This window comes from Buceros rhinoceros, unplaced genomic scaffold (assembly GCF_000710305.1).
Source record: "Buceros rhinoceros silvestris isolate BGI_N320 unplaced genomic scaffold, ASM71030v1 scaffold36817, whole genome shotgun sequence".
NCBI classification, from domain to species: Eukaryota; Metazoa; Chordata; class Aves; order Bucerotiformes; family Bucerotidae; genus Buceros; species Buceros rhinoceros.
The window spans coordinates 102-14,723 of NW_010421163.1; the positions used below are offsets into that span (position 1 = coordinate 102).

The 14,622-nt window shown below is 42.3% G+C and overlaps 1 protein-coding gene across 1 annotated transcript in view; it reads right to left on the reverse strand.

The window, feature by feature from the left end:
* Positions 1 to 11,249: 11,249 nt before the first annotated feature.
* INSIG2 (insulin induced gene 2) overlaps positions 11,250 to 14,622 on the reverse strand; it is a 7,345-nt gene continuing 3,972 nt past the window's right edge. Inside the window, exons 3-5 of the mRNA XM_010139556.1 lie at positions 12,782 to 12,948; positions 12,269 to 12,368; positions 11,250 to 11,796 (exon numbers count right to left, since the gene is read on the reverse strand). Coding sequence (XP_010137858.1) covers positions 11,755 to 11,796; positions 12,269 to 12,368; positions 12,782 to 12,948 — 309 coding nt within the window. The 3' untranslated portion in view covers positions 11,250 to 11,754. The remainder of the gene's footprint in view (positions 11,797 to 12,268; positions 12,369 to 12,781; positions 12,949 to 14,622) is intronic.

The following is a 14,622-nucleotide window of genomic DNA, read 5'->3' on the forward strand; positions in this document are numbered from 1 at the left end:
GCTGGTTGGTTGACTGACATCTGTGGAACTCTGCGAGCAGTGGCTGACAGGACCAGGCTGGCCATGATGTAGTTCATGCTTCCGTATCCTCCTACAAATGACAAAGATGGTAGTTTCTGAATTTGAGGGATATTTATTGCAAGGTCAGTTCTGGTGCCCTGCTTGCGAATTTTGATGTGAGTTAGAATGTTTGAAAATCAATCCATTTCATTCATCAACAAAAGAACAATATGGCCACAAGTCATTATATAGGAGATCTTCAGAAGACTCTTCTGCTGGTTTGAAATAGCTGACAAAACTGTACTTATCACTCCAGGGTGAACTAAACTTGGAGATAAGACTGGCCTGAAAGGGACATCTATTTGCCACACCAGCCACACCTAGTATATTTTTGATAAGGCATTTCTGAGCACCAGCTCAGCTTCACCTGGGTGTCACAGACAATCTGTGCTGCAAAGTTCAGCCACATTTTCTTCTTGGGACTCACACACAGGGATTACAGATGGAAACATAGATCCTTGCAGTGCATGGAAGCTTCTTCATCCATGGACCACCTCACAGGAGACAGTGGCATGGAGGACTAAACAGGGGTTCAACAGCATTGAGCCTATCCCCATAGCACCCCAGCCAGAAAACTAAGCTCGTGTTCAGTGAAGAGTGTTTATTTGCTGTTAATGCACACTTTTACATCATTGTTTCTTCCTTAACTGGGATGTTTCTGGTGTGGTTCATCAACGCTTTGCCCTGAGTTTCAGGATGTGTTTCTGTAGGCCAAATGGAGTAAAATAGCTTTTTCTTCTGCATTAGCTAAACAGGCACGGTAAATGGACTCTCCTGGTCTACTCTAGTCAAGGTCTGTTCCATCATCTTCCAAGCCAAGGTAGCTGAGCACTTCCTACCATCCTTCTAGCGAGATTGCTACAGCAAAGGCATAAAAAGCTTTCTTCAGGCAACCCTATGAATACTGTGCTCATTTAAGAGGTAAATAAAGAAGACATCACCGCTGAATGTGTGTCCTCTGGTAGCAATCGATGCGCAGCACACACTTTTGACGAGGTTAGATAACAAGCAGCACATGGAGAGAGGAGTACTATGCACACACAACCTTCTGAGGATGTGTCAGCAATAAAATGAGAACTACAAAGGCAAGCAGGAGCTGCCCACTGTAGGATGTCTCATCTAGTTCAAGTTCAGATTGCGATACAAGCCCAGCCCTCTGTCATTTGATTAAAAAACCCACCCTAAATCAACAACAAAACATCCATATACTGCTCTGAAGGACTAGCACAAGGATGTATCTTTGTTCACAGAGCTCTTTTTAGCTTTGAAAAAGGAGCTTCTTACATCAAAAATAGAGAATTCTTTCATGTTACTGTCAGCCCCATAGCCCACCTAAAATTGCATTATTACCACTGACAGAAAGACAGGTGTTAACAGCTGGAGAGAAAACAAATGTAGAGCACAGTGGCAAAATTTGAGGAGAAACAGATGTGTGAGCAACTTTGTCTTTGATATTTATTTTAACAGCGCTTCTCGAATGTGTTTAATATTTATGTGGCTATAATCTCAGCTTTCACTGGCATACTAGAGCCAGCACGGTGCATTATTCACCTCTGCCAGCACTACTTCTTTTCTTTTCCTCCCTTCTAACCATCATAAAACAGCGCCTGTAAATCTCTCAGGAAACGCCAGTTTATTCGTCCTCCCCTCCCCCAGTATAAAATGGATAGAGTTTTTTAGCAGTGGGAGTTCAGTGTGATTAGTATGCTAATACGGGCGAGAGAAAAGGAAATGGAGATGAGAGATATGGTCCTTTAGCGAAGAAAAGCAGGAACAACTGAAAGGAGGATCTCTGCTAATCAATTAACCTACAACGGAGCTAATGCGTAAGAAGCTATTGTGCATAAAGGGACAAAAGTCTCGGTGACAGATGGCACTTGGGCTCATGATATTACGGGGTTACTGCTCAAGAGCTTGTTTACCTCCCATACAGAGGTAAGCAATAAAGCAATAAAATTGCTTATTTATTTTAAAGAGAGAAGTTGAAATGCTTATTTGCCAAATCAATCAAGGTTTACTAAGGCAGAACAGCTACAATCCTCACGGCCCTAAAATGCTGGATACTTCACTGATTTCAAATAGCAATTATCTACTGCAGTTTCTTGAACCCGCTCTGACTGCAAAGAGACATTTCATTTGCAAATTTTGATGAAAATTGTCATTTTTTTAATTGCCTATTTCACCAATTTGAATTTTAAAACAAACGATTAACTAGAAGCTCATTTTTACTTGCCTTGGGCAAGCCCAGAAAATATTTGTCAAGACCCAGCCTGTCTGCTTTGCATTTGAGTTGAGAAATGCACAACTGCCTTCAAGTCAACGTTAGCTCTGACAGAAGCAAGACTATTATTTAACAGTAGCTGAAAATGTCAAAAACAAGTGGCGTCTGGCACTTTGACAAGACAGCAATAAAAAGAAACCACTCTTTTTTTCAACACTCGGTTAACTGTAAAGCAAAACTGTAAAATTATCACTTGGATCTGAGTATGGCTTTGGTGGGGAACTGGTGGGGATGAAGGAGTGCAGGTGAGTCTCCATCTTCCGCTCCCAACCACCTTCAAGGTCCGACCATGGGCCAGACCCTCCATGCTTCACACAAACCCACGCTCTGCTCCCAGGAACACAGATGGCATCATCTAACATGTCAGGCCTCAGGCACATCAGGTCGATGAAGACATCCCAAAAGCCAAGGACATCAGTAAATGTTTAGAGGTGTATGTCTCAGATGTTAACTGGCTGTCAGAATAAAACGCAGGTGGTTTTTTTATTAGTAGTGTTGTGCCTGGGCATTAATCAGCATTTTTTACATTAGAATTCATACAAAGGGTTGGCAAATTTAATTAAAAATAGTATTGTGATGAAGTAGTGCAGGAAAACGAGTATCTAAAATATTTTCTTCCCACAGGAAGAGTAAGTTGGAAGATACCGTTTTAATCAACAGGAAGATGTGACAGTGCTCACGAGGAACAGTACTGTGAACCGGCTGGGGGAAACAGTGCAACGGGCAGTAAGATACTGTTTTCAAGAACTCTAGACAGAAAAATGAATAGGCCTCAATAATTTGAGAGATGCCAAATTGATGAACACATGTTCATATTCATTGCACACACCAGATACTCTGCACCATTCACCTGAGCTTGAGTAGAACCATTTTCTAGCAGCTCTTCCTCCCGTTAACATCAGTCAGCATTAGGAAGGCTATCAAATCCCACAAAGATTTGTCTATACAAGTGTCAGTTGTCTGTTTATGTCCTTCCCCAGCGAAATCTCGACATGCGCCTCGCAGCAGCTGTGCAAGAGAGACATCAGGAGATGCGCTGCATGGTCCCTTTTCTAGGCTGCATCCCCTAGTAGTCTGCCATGTAGCAGCTACACAACCAACCTCACCACATCTCTCTGGGTTTCATTAGTTACTGGGACCTTAGAAATCACAAACTCTTGAAAGTTTGACAGTTCATCAAAGTGTAACTATCCCGCAAAAAGCTGGTTCAGATGATGCCACAAAGCACACACTGCCCCCCATTGCTTTGAAACTTCCCTAATTAGATAGTTTTGGGGTTTCTGGTAGCTACTGGATCCTTTTCTTGTTGCACAGCATCTCCAGTGCCTTGCTTTTATGACCAGTGGAAGGCAGGAGGAGCTGATACTGCTGACAAGAAGAGTCCTTCCCTTGGCACTGACCTGGGCATTGGTGCTGTGATGGAGAGGAGGGGACAGGGGAACTGCTCCTGCTTCAAGTAAGTTCATTTTATTTCTTGGGAGCGAATTAAGGGACCACATTCCTCAAGCTATAGGTGCGAGAGCATCAAAATCATCCTCATTTACCAGTGAGCTGATCCAGAACGGTGAAACCCAGTGGTTTCCGAGTCCCAAGCAGCACTCCAAACCCAGGGACCTGTGGTTCAAAAAAGCACCTTGAAGTGGTACATGTGGGTATGAAAATTCAAGCCTTCCTCTCACCTTTAAGCCTATTTCCATGGAGGTTAAGGTTTGAATGACCTCCAGGACTCCCATTCTTGGCAGGCCCCAGCTGCCCTGTGTCCGGGTCTGTGATGTCCGGAGGTAGAGCAGCGACTCTTTCACGGGCACCCCCTTGCCGTGGGGAAAGAGCTTGCGTGCCCTTGTGAGGTTGAGAGCTGTGCTGGTGGTGGCATGTGCCCCCGGTGGGGTCTCCCAAGCCAGACAGGTCTCAACTGAAGGGTCAGACAAAGTGTGTCCATGGGCAGGATGGGCTCACTAGCCTTCGGGCAACCATCCTAGGAGAAGGACAACTCTGACTCCAAACCCGGGCAGACGGAGCTCGTTTAGCCTTGTAAGGCATCCATCATCTAAGAGAAGGATACTCTAAACAAACCTACGACCTGAGGACTTCGCTGTCACCATCCAAGCTTGCTAGGCCCTGGCAGATGAACCTCAGGTGTAAAGGGTGGAGCCAGTTCTGCGCACGCTGCGCCTCACCTAAAAAACCCACCGTGCAGGTCCGAAGGGTGCACTCATCGCTTGCAGTGAGCGTGGGAAAAGCCCTTCCCAGATCTTTGTTCACAAAGTCAAGCCATGAAAATGAAGGTTTGAATGCAAATGAAGCTTGTGGTGTCTCTGGCTGTCTCTTGGTACTTCAGGTGATTCTCCTTTATAAAAGTACATTTTTTTAAAATTACAAAGCCAGTGTATGTGTACTATAAAAATATCATTGGTGTTTGTCTTCATGCTGGGCATTTTGACCTGACATCCAAACTGAACTCCTTTTATCTAGAAAGCTTATCAAGCAAGCCCTCATCTCACTGCTCTTTGCTGTCCTAGAGTTCATCCCCTGGACCAGCACAATGACCAAAGTCTGCAGAAAAAACTCCCAAAAAAATGTTTCCAGGGGTGAGTACGTCTCACTTTCTAACTCTTCATTATTTCTTGACACTGCATGTCTACATCTCTTAAGTAACACCTCATGCCTATCATTTCTTACACCACCTATCACCACAGTGGATACATCATGTCCTTGAAACACCAGCCTGCAGAATCTTGCAATTCATCTTCTTCAAGCCACTACTCCAGCTGCAGTTTTGCTTGTTACACTGACTTGGGGAAACTGGTTGGTTAGAGGAGCCTGAAACCACACAAAGCAGCATTATTTCTCTCTCTCCAGTTTAATCAGAACAGGCACAGGTCCAACACAAATCCTCAGCTGAATTTCCTACAAGCAAAATGCTGGTCAAAAAAAAAAAATAATAAAAAAAAAGCGTGATCATGGCAAGCATTTATGACAAGCAGCTCATCAGTGGCCAAGATTTTGCATCTGCATCATTATTAATCTGATCTGCCAGATCTCATTCTCCGAAGTCAGTCCTCCTGAAGAGCTGATACACCATATAAAAAGCACACTCTGTAAATGACAGAGAACGATGACAGTTCTCATCAGTGGTGAAACAGAAGAGGGAAATGCAGATTCTGCTGTGTGCTGCTCTTACTTGTTACACAAAGTAGGAAATTTTTTGACCTGTGTCACATCAGATGATGCAATTTCATCCCTTTCAAACACAGCGGGCCAAACTCCCGACCAGGGTGAGCTGCTGCACACCCACTGAAATTGATGGAGCTATGCCAGTTCAGCTCAGAACCTGGCTTTGCCTATCAGCTCATTCAGCAATGATTGCACTTGACATGCAGCACAGAACAAGCTTTCGTTTTTAAAAAGAAAACAGTGGAGTCTTTCACTGCTAACCCAGCCTATATATAGTCCCAGTTCCAAGAACAGGATTAACTGTCCTTAGCTCAGGCTCCAATGTATTTGTGCAAAGGAAAAGAGAGGAGGAAAAAAGCATGGTTTTCCCTCTTTGGCACGCTGATGGCAGGTCTCACCACTCGAGACAAGAAATGACAGTCGGTAGAGCAGGGCAACTTTGCTTTCTGTTACAGCTGACATACGCACTCAGTGTCCTTATAGGGACTTTAACTCCCCCACCCAAACACCATCTAGCCATATCCCTCACCTTTACCAGCCAGAGTGCCCTGGACCAGATCACCAGTTTCTCACAAATTTCAAAAGGACTGTGTCAATCTCTGCAAGAAGCTGCTAAAGCCATTTTCCTATGAATTCCCTGGTGGCATGGCCAGGCTTACCCCAGGCATCCCCAGTCACTGAGGAAACGACTGGCACAGCTGGGTTAGAGGAAAACAGGCCAATCAAAACCCGCTCTGGCAATCATGGCCAACAAAGTGATGCCTTTGGAGAACAGCTGAAGATCAGAACAAGTCAACACAAATACCCTGCGACTATAAGGCTCCCCCTCCCCTCTTGTTTTGAAACCCAGGATAAAATCAGAGCAATTACTTACTGCCCCTTTCTTTCTTGCAGCATTATGCAAAATGTTGGTGCTTCTTAATAATTTCTATCTGTTAACTGAAGTTGCAACCGTATTCCTCCAAGCTTTCCTTTCAGTTCATGCATTTTCCCTGAATAATTGCATGAAATAAATCTTGCTTTAAGGTTTGATTACCAAAAAAGCATTAAGTATCTGAAATGTAGGTTTCTCTCATGTAACACAAAGCATCCATTGGACTATGAGAGAACAGAAACAGCAGAACATCGTGAATTCAGACAGCGACATATTTACAAATACATGTTTTCTTTCAACAAACATTTTTCTGTATTTGCTTAAAAGGCACAAATTCAGGATTTCTACCAACAAATTGATAAAAAGCAGATCTTATGGCTATACCTGTGGACTTTGCCATGGCAAATCCTCTGCAATGCACGCAAGTATCCCTGCACAGAAGGACAACACGGGACAACATGTCACTCCCTGCACAGAGGTTTCAAAGTGCAGAAGTCAAGACAGAACTGCTGCCAGTACAGAAAGTGAATCCTACAAACTTTGAACTGGGGACGTTGCGGGTTGTGTGTCGGACCCTGGTGCACATAGCACACCGGGCACCACTAAGCTCCCAACCGGATTGGCCTGGGGAAATCTAGTAGCAGCTCCCTCCCTTTCTATTCTTTCTTATTTGTATGTTTTCTCCTATCTGCTCTAGCGTTGGGCAGGCTAAAAACCGAGCATGAAAGCACAACATGAAAGCTGCTAAACTTCTGCAAAGAAAAAAAGGCAACGCTACATTTCAACCAGGATTTCACCCCTGGTCACATGAAAAGATGACCCCTACCCTCTCCACCAGCATGGTTTTTAAGTATTCAAAGCACAAACTCCCAGTATGCTGTCTGAAAAGCCCAGGTATAAAGTTTATCCTTTAATTTGAGGCTTTGTCACTTGACCAGGGGAGGTAATCAGGACAAGGCTCTGGACCATGCTGCTCAAAACATGACAATGGACACACCAAAAATCCAAGCTGGCTGCATGAAGCAATTAAAGTAGTGTTTACTATTCCACGACAGTTAACACGTTGGACTGACCTTTCATCTACTGTTTAGTACTGAACATTAAGCTGCAGAGTTACTCATGCTTTGCATTTAGTACTGGCAGCAAAACTAACAGCATTGGATAGCTATTCCCACGGCAAGACACATGTTCCCTCTGCCCAGCTGTGCACATACTTCTGTAAGTATCGTATTTGATATTTAACATCACTTCCACATGTCACATTCATCTGTTACCATTAGAAATTACTGGTAACACTGCTCCAAAATGTAAAAAACACACAAAATATCTGGGGTCATGCAGCTGCTAAAATTCTGTCCCTTCCTTACATGCTGGGAGATAAAAAGGGAAGGCTGGTGCATGCCCATACGTCCCTGCGGCAGCTCCCAGCCAGATGGCAGAAGTACACAAGCTGTGGAGAAGTTTCTTTGTTTTCTCTCCTTCTAGCTGCTTACAGCAGCCATGTTATAAAGGGAGGGGTAAGATGCGTTTTGCAAGAGCCTGGCAGCCCAGCAGCTGGAATATCCTCTCCAAAGTGGGCAGTTTTCCATTTGACACCCTTGGGCTGTACTTGAGCAGGAAGGACCTGGAGTTTCCATTCCCTGGGGCGATGCTCTACTGGAGAGGCTACAGATGAAAGGGAGAGGTTAAGTCTTGAGCAAAGCACCTTGGCCACTGCGCTTTTGACTGATCTTAGTGCCATGACTAGGTAAAAGGATGGTTATTTCTGCTGTTGGCTGTAATTTGCCTGGTCAGACACTTGGTGTGCCCAGGACTCTGCATTTTGACAGCACAGGTAGGATTTTTGGGACACAGGTTGCCAACACAAACGCAGGTCTTTCCCATTCATCCTGTGTTCTTTCCAACTTGAACTTGTGGTGCTGACCTGCTGTGGGCACTGCATCTCAATCACTGATGACCCTCTCTTCCCACCCTTTCTTCACCTCTGCCTGGTGGCTTTTCCGTAACACACTTCTAAACCTCCATTTGTTACATCTTTTTTGAGGCAGAGTGATGGGCACGATGAATGGACAGTCTGTGGATACCAGAATAACATTCAGTTCATATCCAGACCGGAACATTAATAAATACAAATATATTAAGCGAGTCCCTGCCATTCATGGTTTGGGGCTTGGTTTTTTTTCAGATCCACAGTGGCTATTTACATTTAAATCTCTATTTTCTGTATTGTGACTGAAGTTATCTGTCTTATTCTCCCGCAGCTCAAATATTCCCATTGCAGATTCAAAAGGGCAAATTTTCAAAGGCTGCTCAGCATGCTAATTATGATAGAATCACTACTGATTTGATCTTGCCTGCTGCTTCTTTTAGTATTTCTAGGCAGGTGTTTTGTGCAACCAATATGCCAGCTCAACGGTCAAAATTATTACAGGATTGCTGATAGAAGGTGACTCAGTGTATTTTAAAAATCAGTATCATTTCTTTAAGAAAGAAGAAACCTATCAAACCAGGTTGCAGTTGTATTTAATGCACATTTTGCTTTTAACAGCAATTTGCCAGTTTAAACAGTGTAGAACTTACAATGCTTAATTAGTGAAGAGGTTATAGTGCTTATAAAATTGTATCTAAAATATACCTTATTCATTGTCTATTGAAGAACATTTTTAAGACAGTGTAATATTATAATGACACGCTATACAGCAGCAGTATGTTCACACAGTTAAGGCCGTGTCAGCATCCTCCTCATGAACCTTTTTTCAGGGTCTGAACACATCAGCCATAAAAATACAGTGCAGTTTGAAAATGTACGACATTCGGCCAGTGAATCCCGTATTGACTTTAGTAAAATAAGAATAAAAACAGCCAAACACACTTACAAAGGACTCCACCCAAATTTATTTTGGATGATTGCTGTCTTTGCACAACTTGCTCAAAATTTCCAAAATGAAATATAAAGGAGTGGACAGCACAGTCTCATTGGGTTTAGACGAATCTGAGTGCAAAATGCTGTAGAGTGGGTGCGCCACAGATGCACAATAACCACTTCTCACATACTGCACGTTTTAACAGACACAAGGCTGCTTCTGCCTAAGTATTCAGACTGGCAGGTAAAAGCAGTTCTACCACCATGTGAATAATAAACACTAGTCATCTGCAGTGGTAAAGACTTACTGGTCATGATGAAACTAGTTTACCAGGTCAGCACAATGGCGACCGAGGTACCATGTTACTCCCTGTGGTCAGGGTAAGAAACACCTGAATTTTTATGGTATTCATGTCCTCATAATTCAAGGGCTTATCATGCTGCCCACCAAGCTGAAGCATTTGTTTAAGCAAAGAATGTGAACAAGGTGAAATACTGTATGGAAAAGAACTCAGCAACTTGTTCAGAGAAATGCCAGAGCTTGCCTAAACTCACCCTTCAGGCATGCCCTAACAGTTTCTTGAGTTTACTGATAAAATGCTTCTTATTGCCATACGGTTTGATTAAAAGAAAATCTCTAGTCAGGGATCTACTTAAACATGTTCTACCTCTGCTGAAAGCACAGTATCTGTAAGCGCATTCCCAAAACATTACCCTATGAAAGTGTGCTTCAGGTGTGAATTGCCGTGGAATCACGAAGAGCTGATGAAACTTTGAGGAGCTGCAGAACCAAGTTCTTTATACAGAATTTGCTTATTTATTATTTTTACACTTCCCCATTCAAGAAGTTTTCCTTTTGTCACCACCTCTTTTGTTACAATGTCTCTGGAAGCACTCCCATTGCACACTTTTCAGACTGAGAGATAAGAATAAAAGACTGAAGAATTACCTATTTCAAGCTTCGTGAACCACGCATACACACATTTATTAAAAAAAAATTACCTAAACATCTACTTGTTCTTTGGACCAACACCAGCCTCCCTAGGTCACTGTAACATCTTATAAACCTTTCATGAAGGATTTTAAAATGTACTTCAAAACAAAAAAGAGAACAAATACATTAAAACATCATCGACACAGAGACAGAAGAGGGAAAACAAAGCAGAGACATCCCATGCCAATTTCTCTGCTGGCACAGGTTAGCAGTGTCCTCTTGAAGTCTGCTTTCTGCCTTCTTGCACCATTTTCTTTTATCTCACGGTTTTAAAAGGGAGCTGCAGAAGACAAGAGCAAATTCTACGTATGCCCCCAAACGTGGGCGACACACTAAAATCCTTCTTAAGGGAATCAATGAGCAGACAGCCTGTTTCAGCTCTTTGTCCTATCAGACTTCCGTGCACAGGCATCCACAGAACAGGGCTAACTTTTTCTCTACCTCAGAAAACTGCTCTAAGAACAAATGCAGGTACAGTTGCTTGGACAAGTCACAACAGTAAGGGCTGCATCAGTACCTAAAATACTCCCTTGCTTCCTTCTGCCGATCCCTGCAAGCAGAGCAGGTAGAAAGATAAGACCTACCAAGAGTAATATTGGTATACGGATGTTTATAGGACACTACATATGGTAGTGGTTGATTTAGCTCAGCACAATTAAGTTTCAAAATAAAAACTCCCTGTATTTTTTTTTTTAATAAGGGATTAACACAAGTCAGCGTAAGGGATTGTACAAGAACGACTCAAACTGTATCCCATTACTCAACACAAGAAGTAGTTTTATAATCTGTCCACATCTGATGATGGTCCACATAAACTAATACACAAACATGTCTATTGGTTGTACCAGGGGAAAAAATAGCAAATAATTTCCAGCCTCAGTTTCCATGTCTGTATTCTGTGATACTGGGCACATACCCCAGGCAAATGAAATGCTGCGGCAACAGCCCATACAATCTGTATTAAGTTTCCTCACCTATGATGTAAAAAGAAGGATGCAGTGTGTTAATAGGCAGAAATCAGTTACTTACTGCAACAAAGCTCACCTGTCATCTATTAATTTCATAAAGATATTATGGGCTATCATCATGGAAAGAGATCTTCATTCCCAAACTCGAATCTCCCGCCCTTCACTGAACAAATTCCTCAAAGCTTTCAAGATAAAGTGAAGCAGAAGTTTCAGCTACAGACACATAGTGCAAAGGTTCAGTTTGGCACTGCAACATTATGGACAGACAAGAATTTATGGTAAACTCCGTTTTGATTTGGAAAAAAGAATCCTATAATTTAACCAATGTTGTCAAATGTATTGCATACTATTGTAACTTCACAGTAATCAAAATCAGACATCAAGGTTTCTATAGAAGCAGCAATCACAGATTGCAGTAAACTATACCACTCAAGGGAGAAAAATTGCATTTTGGCAATTTCATAGTCAAGTGTTCCTTATGCTCCTCCAACAGTCATTTGTCAGATATTTTCCTGTTTAAAAGGTGCATATTGTTCCTCTTCAGTCTTCATGAGACTTCTCTGCAATGACTTTGCATTCATACTGAAAAACAGGAGTTGACAAAGTTAATGATAGTAATTTACATAACTAACGAAAAAGACTGCTTACGAGGGGGATTTTTTCTGTCAAATGGGTGATAAAATAGCTTAGCTTACACTTCACTCAGTGAGGTTTGGTCTCCCTAAGCTCTGTGCAGACAATGTTGGCTGCAATTTCTGTCGTCTTGAGCAGCAGAAAGAACAGTTCGGACTTTGAGCACGGCCTGACTCCTCCCCAACCAAACACAGGAGCTCTTATTTAGCTCCCGGTCCTGAAAGGACTGAAACTATGCACCGGAGAGCATACAGAGCAAAGGCATGGGCTGTGCTCTGGCTAACAGTACTAATGGCTCGCTAACTAGATCACAAAGCTGACTCCACCTCACATCCACAAGCTGATTGGTATGTATGAAGGAAAGGATGACATGCAGATTAACATTTTACTGGAAGGCAATCGACACCCCCTCCAAACTTACCATTGCCAGCTGCCTGCCAATATTGCCCATAGTTATTCCACCAGCAAAAAATATACATGGCAGCCAGGAACGAACATAAAGGAAATCTGGAGACGTGTATCTGGAAAAGAACACTTGTTTTTGAGCTGAACATTGTGCAATACATAGAGTCCTCCAATCATGAGACAAATCCACAAGTTTAAGTACCAGGACATTTCAACTAAAAAAAGACATGTATTACAGAAACTTAATTACTTGCAGCAAATAACAAAGGAGGCTTCTTATTGATTATAATGCCATTTTTCAGCTAGAAAAGCCATGTTGCATTGTCGGTAAGGTAGCAATTTTATTGAAGTAAGCAACTTCCAACTGAAAGTCTCACAAACACATAAAAGCTTTCATGAACAATTTCAAGTCCAATTTATGCAATGCTCAAAAAAATAAAGTGCTGGTAGCTTCAGAAGCCATGTAAAATTCCACTCTTTCATTTACTTTGATTTTATGTCATTTAACCTTAAAGAACTAAATACTTACTGATAAACTCCATTGTAGACCAGAAGTTGCGACACCAATGTGGCCAGGAAAGCAATTCCTACTCCGAGACCAAAGCCACTTCGTGACCTATCAAACGTCCACCACAGTCCGATTGACAGGGCTGCTAATGTAAGAGACAACTGGATATTGTTGGCAAAATCCACTTTCTGTGCTGATTGTTAAGGATAATCTTGGAAATGTCACACAAGTGTGAAGTAGTTTCCTTCATTCTGTTTATCACATTGTGGCACAGAAGAAAATATGGGATTAGCTATTCTCAGCTGTCGCACAGCTAACAGGTATAAGGAAATAAGCCTTGGAAGTGTTGTCAATATATCAGGAAACTAAAAACTTTGTATTTCTTCAATTCTTCAAATTTTCACTGCACAAGAGCAAAGAGACCATACACCTACCACACAACACAGACATTTTATACAGACAATGTATGCTACTGTTCAGAGTAAGGATATCTCATCCTTACCTGGTCTTTTATTACACTAAGCCTGAAATGTTAAATTTAGCATTAGACTCCTCCAAATCACAGGGATTTACTGAAAGAAGGTACTTATCACTCTTACTTAATTGCAATTTTGTTGAATTTTTGTACTCGTTTACATTCAGCTACGGTAAAATGTTACAGTTGAAATGTTTTCTGTAAATCAGAATGTAAATAACGTTACTGTGAAAGTATTCACATAAATCATCATCGAAAACCAGTTTTGTCAACTCCGTGATAAAAGTGTGAAGTTACTCCAGATATCTTTGTAGTGTTCCACATACTTCAAAAAGTTTTGGAAATACTAACTCATCCTCACTGCTCCTGTCCAAAACAGATTTTTAAGAGGGAGGCTGCCAAGTTTCTCAAGCCTGAAAGCAAATTTATAGCACGACAACATAAAAAACACTTCCCTATTTTCTCACAAAGCCCTTAAGAGAGACCCAGAGGAAGTGAGAAAGAAGTTGGACTAACTGAAATAAATAATTAAAAGGATAAAAATCAATAGTATCAGAAAAAACATGAGACAACACAAAAAAACACAGCAAATATGGCAATGTGCAGAACTGGTAATAAGCTGAAAAGAAAGCAGTCTGGAGAGCTCTCAAGGAAATACACAGTCCATTAATGACGTCCTGGAATACGCGTAACAGAAAACTGCAGGAAGGTTTGCCGTGAACGACCTGACCCACGCAAGGAGAAACTGTCTATTCTCTTGGATTTCTTAAAAGCAGCAAAGTTGCACATGCTTACACAGCAGGTACGGTCCAGGTCAGTGAGAACCACAGGATCAGACTAATGCATCTTTGGCAAGGTTTGCGAAGGACAGTAGGAATGACTCAACTTGGGCAGCTCCAGCTCATCCGGCCATGCTGGACAGGACAGCTGGTGGAAACAAAACCAAACAACAAAACCCATCTGGGGGCCAAGCAACCTCAGTAAGAATTCAGCCAGCTCTCACATCTTTCAACTTGCTCTCTTTTCCTGGCACTGAGATTTGGTAGCCTGCTACCAGAACTTCTGCAAACTGTGTTGGAGCTGTCACTGAGGGCGATGAGAGTTCCAGAGATGATCAACTTTCTACTTAGTTTACAAGAACCAAATTTTCACAGACAAATTCCAGGTTTACCTGGCAGAGGAGGCACTAAGCAACTACACAAAACCACCAAGACTCACAGCATTACCAGTAAGGTGTGTCAATCCACATGCACCCTGTCACCCAGAATGTCCCCAGCTGTTTCAGAGGGAAGGGAAGTCAGTTTTGAGCACACTTGTGCAAGGATGTATCTGAATAGCTACACAAGGAGTATAATGCACTGCAACACACCAACAGACTTCTAATTGC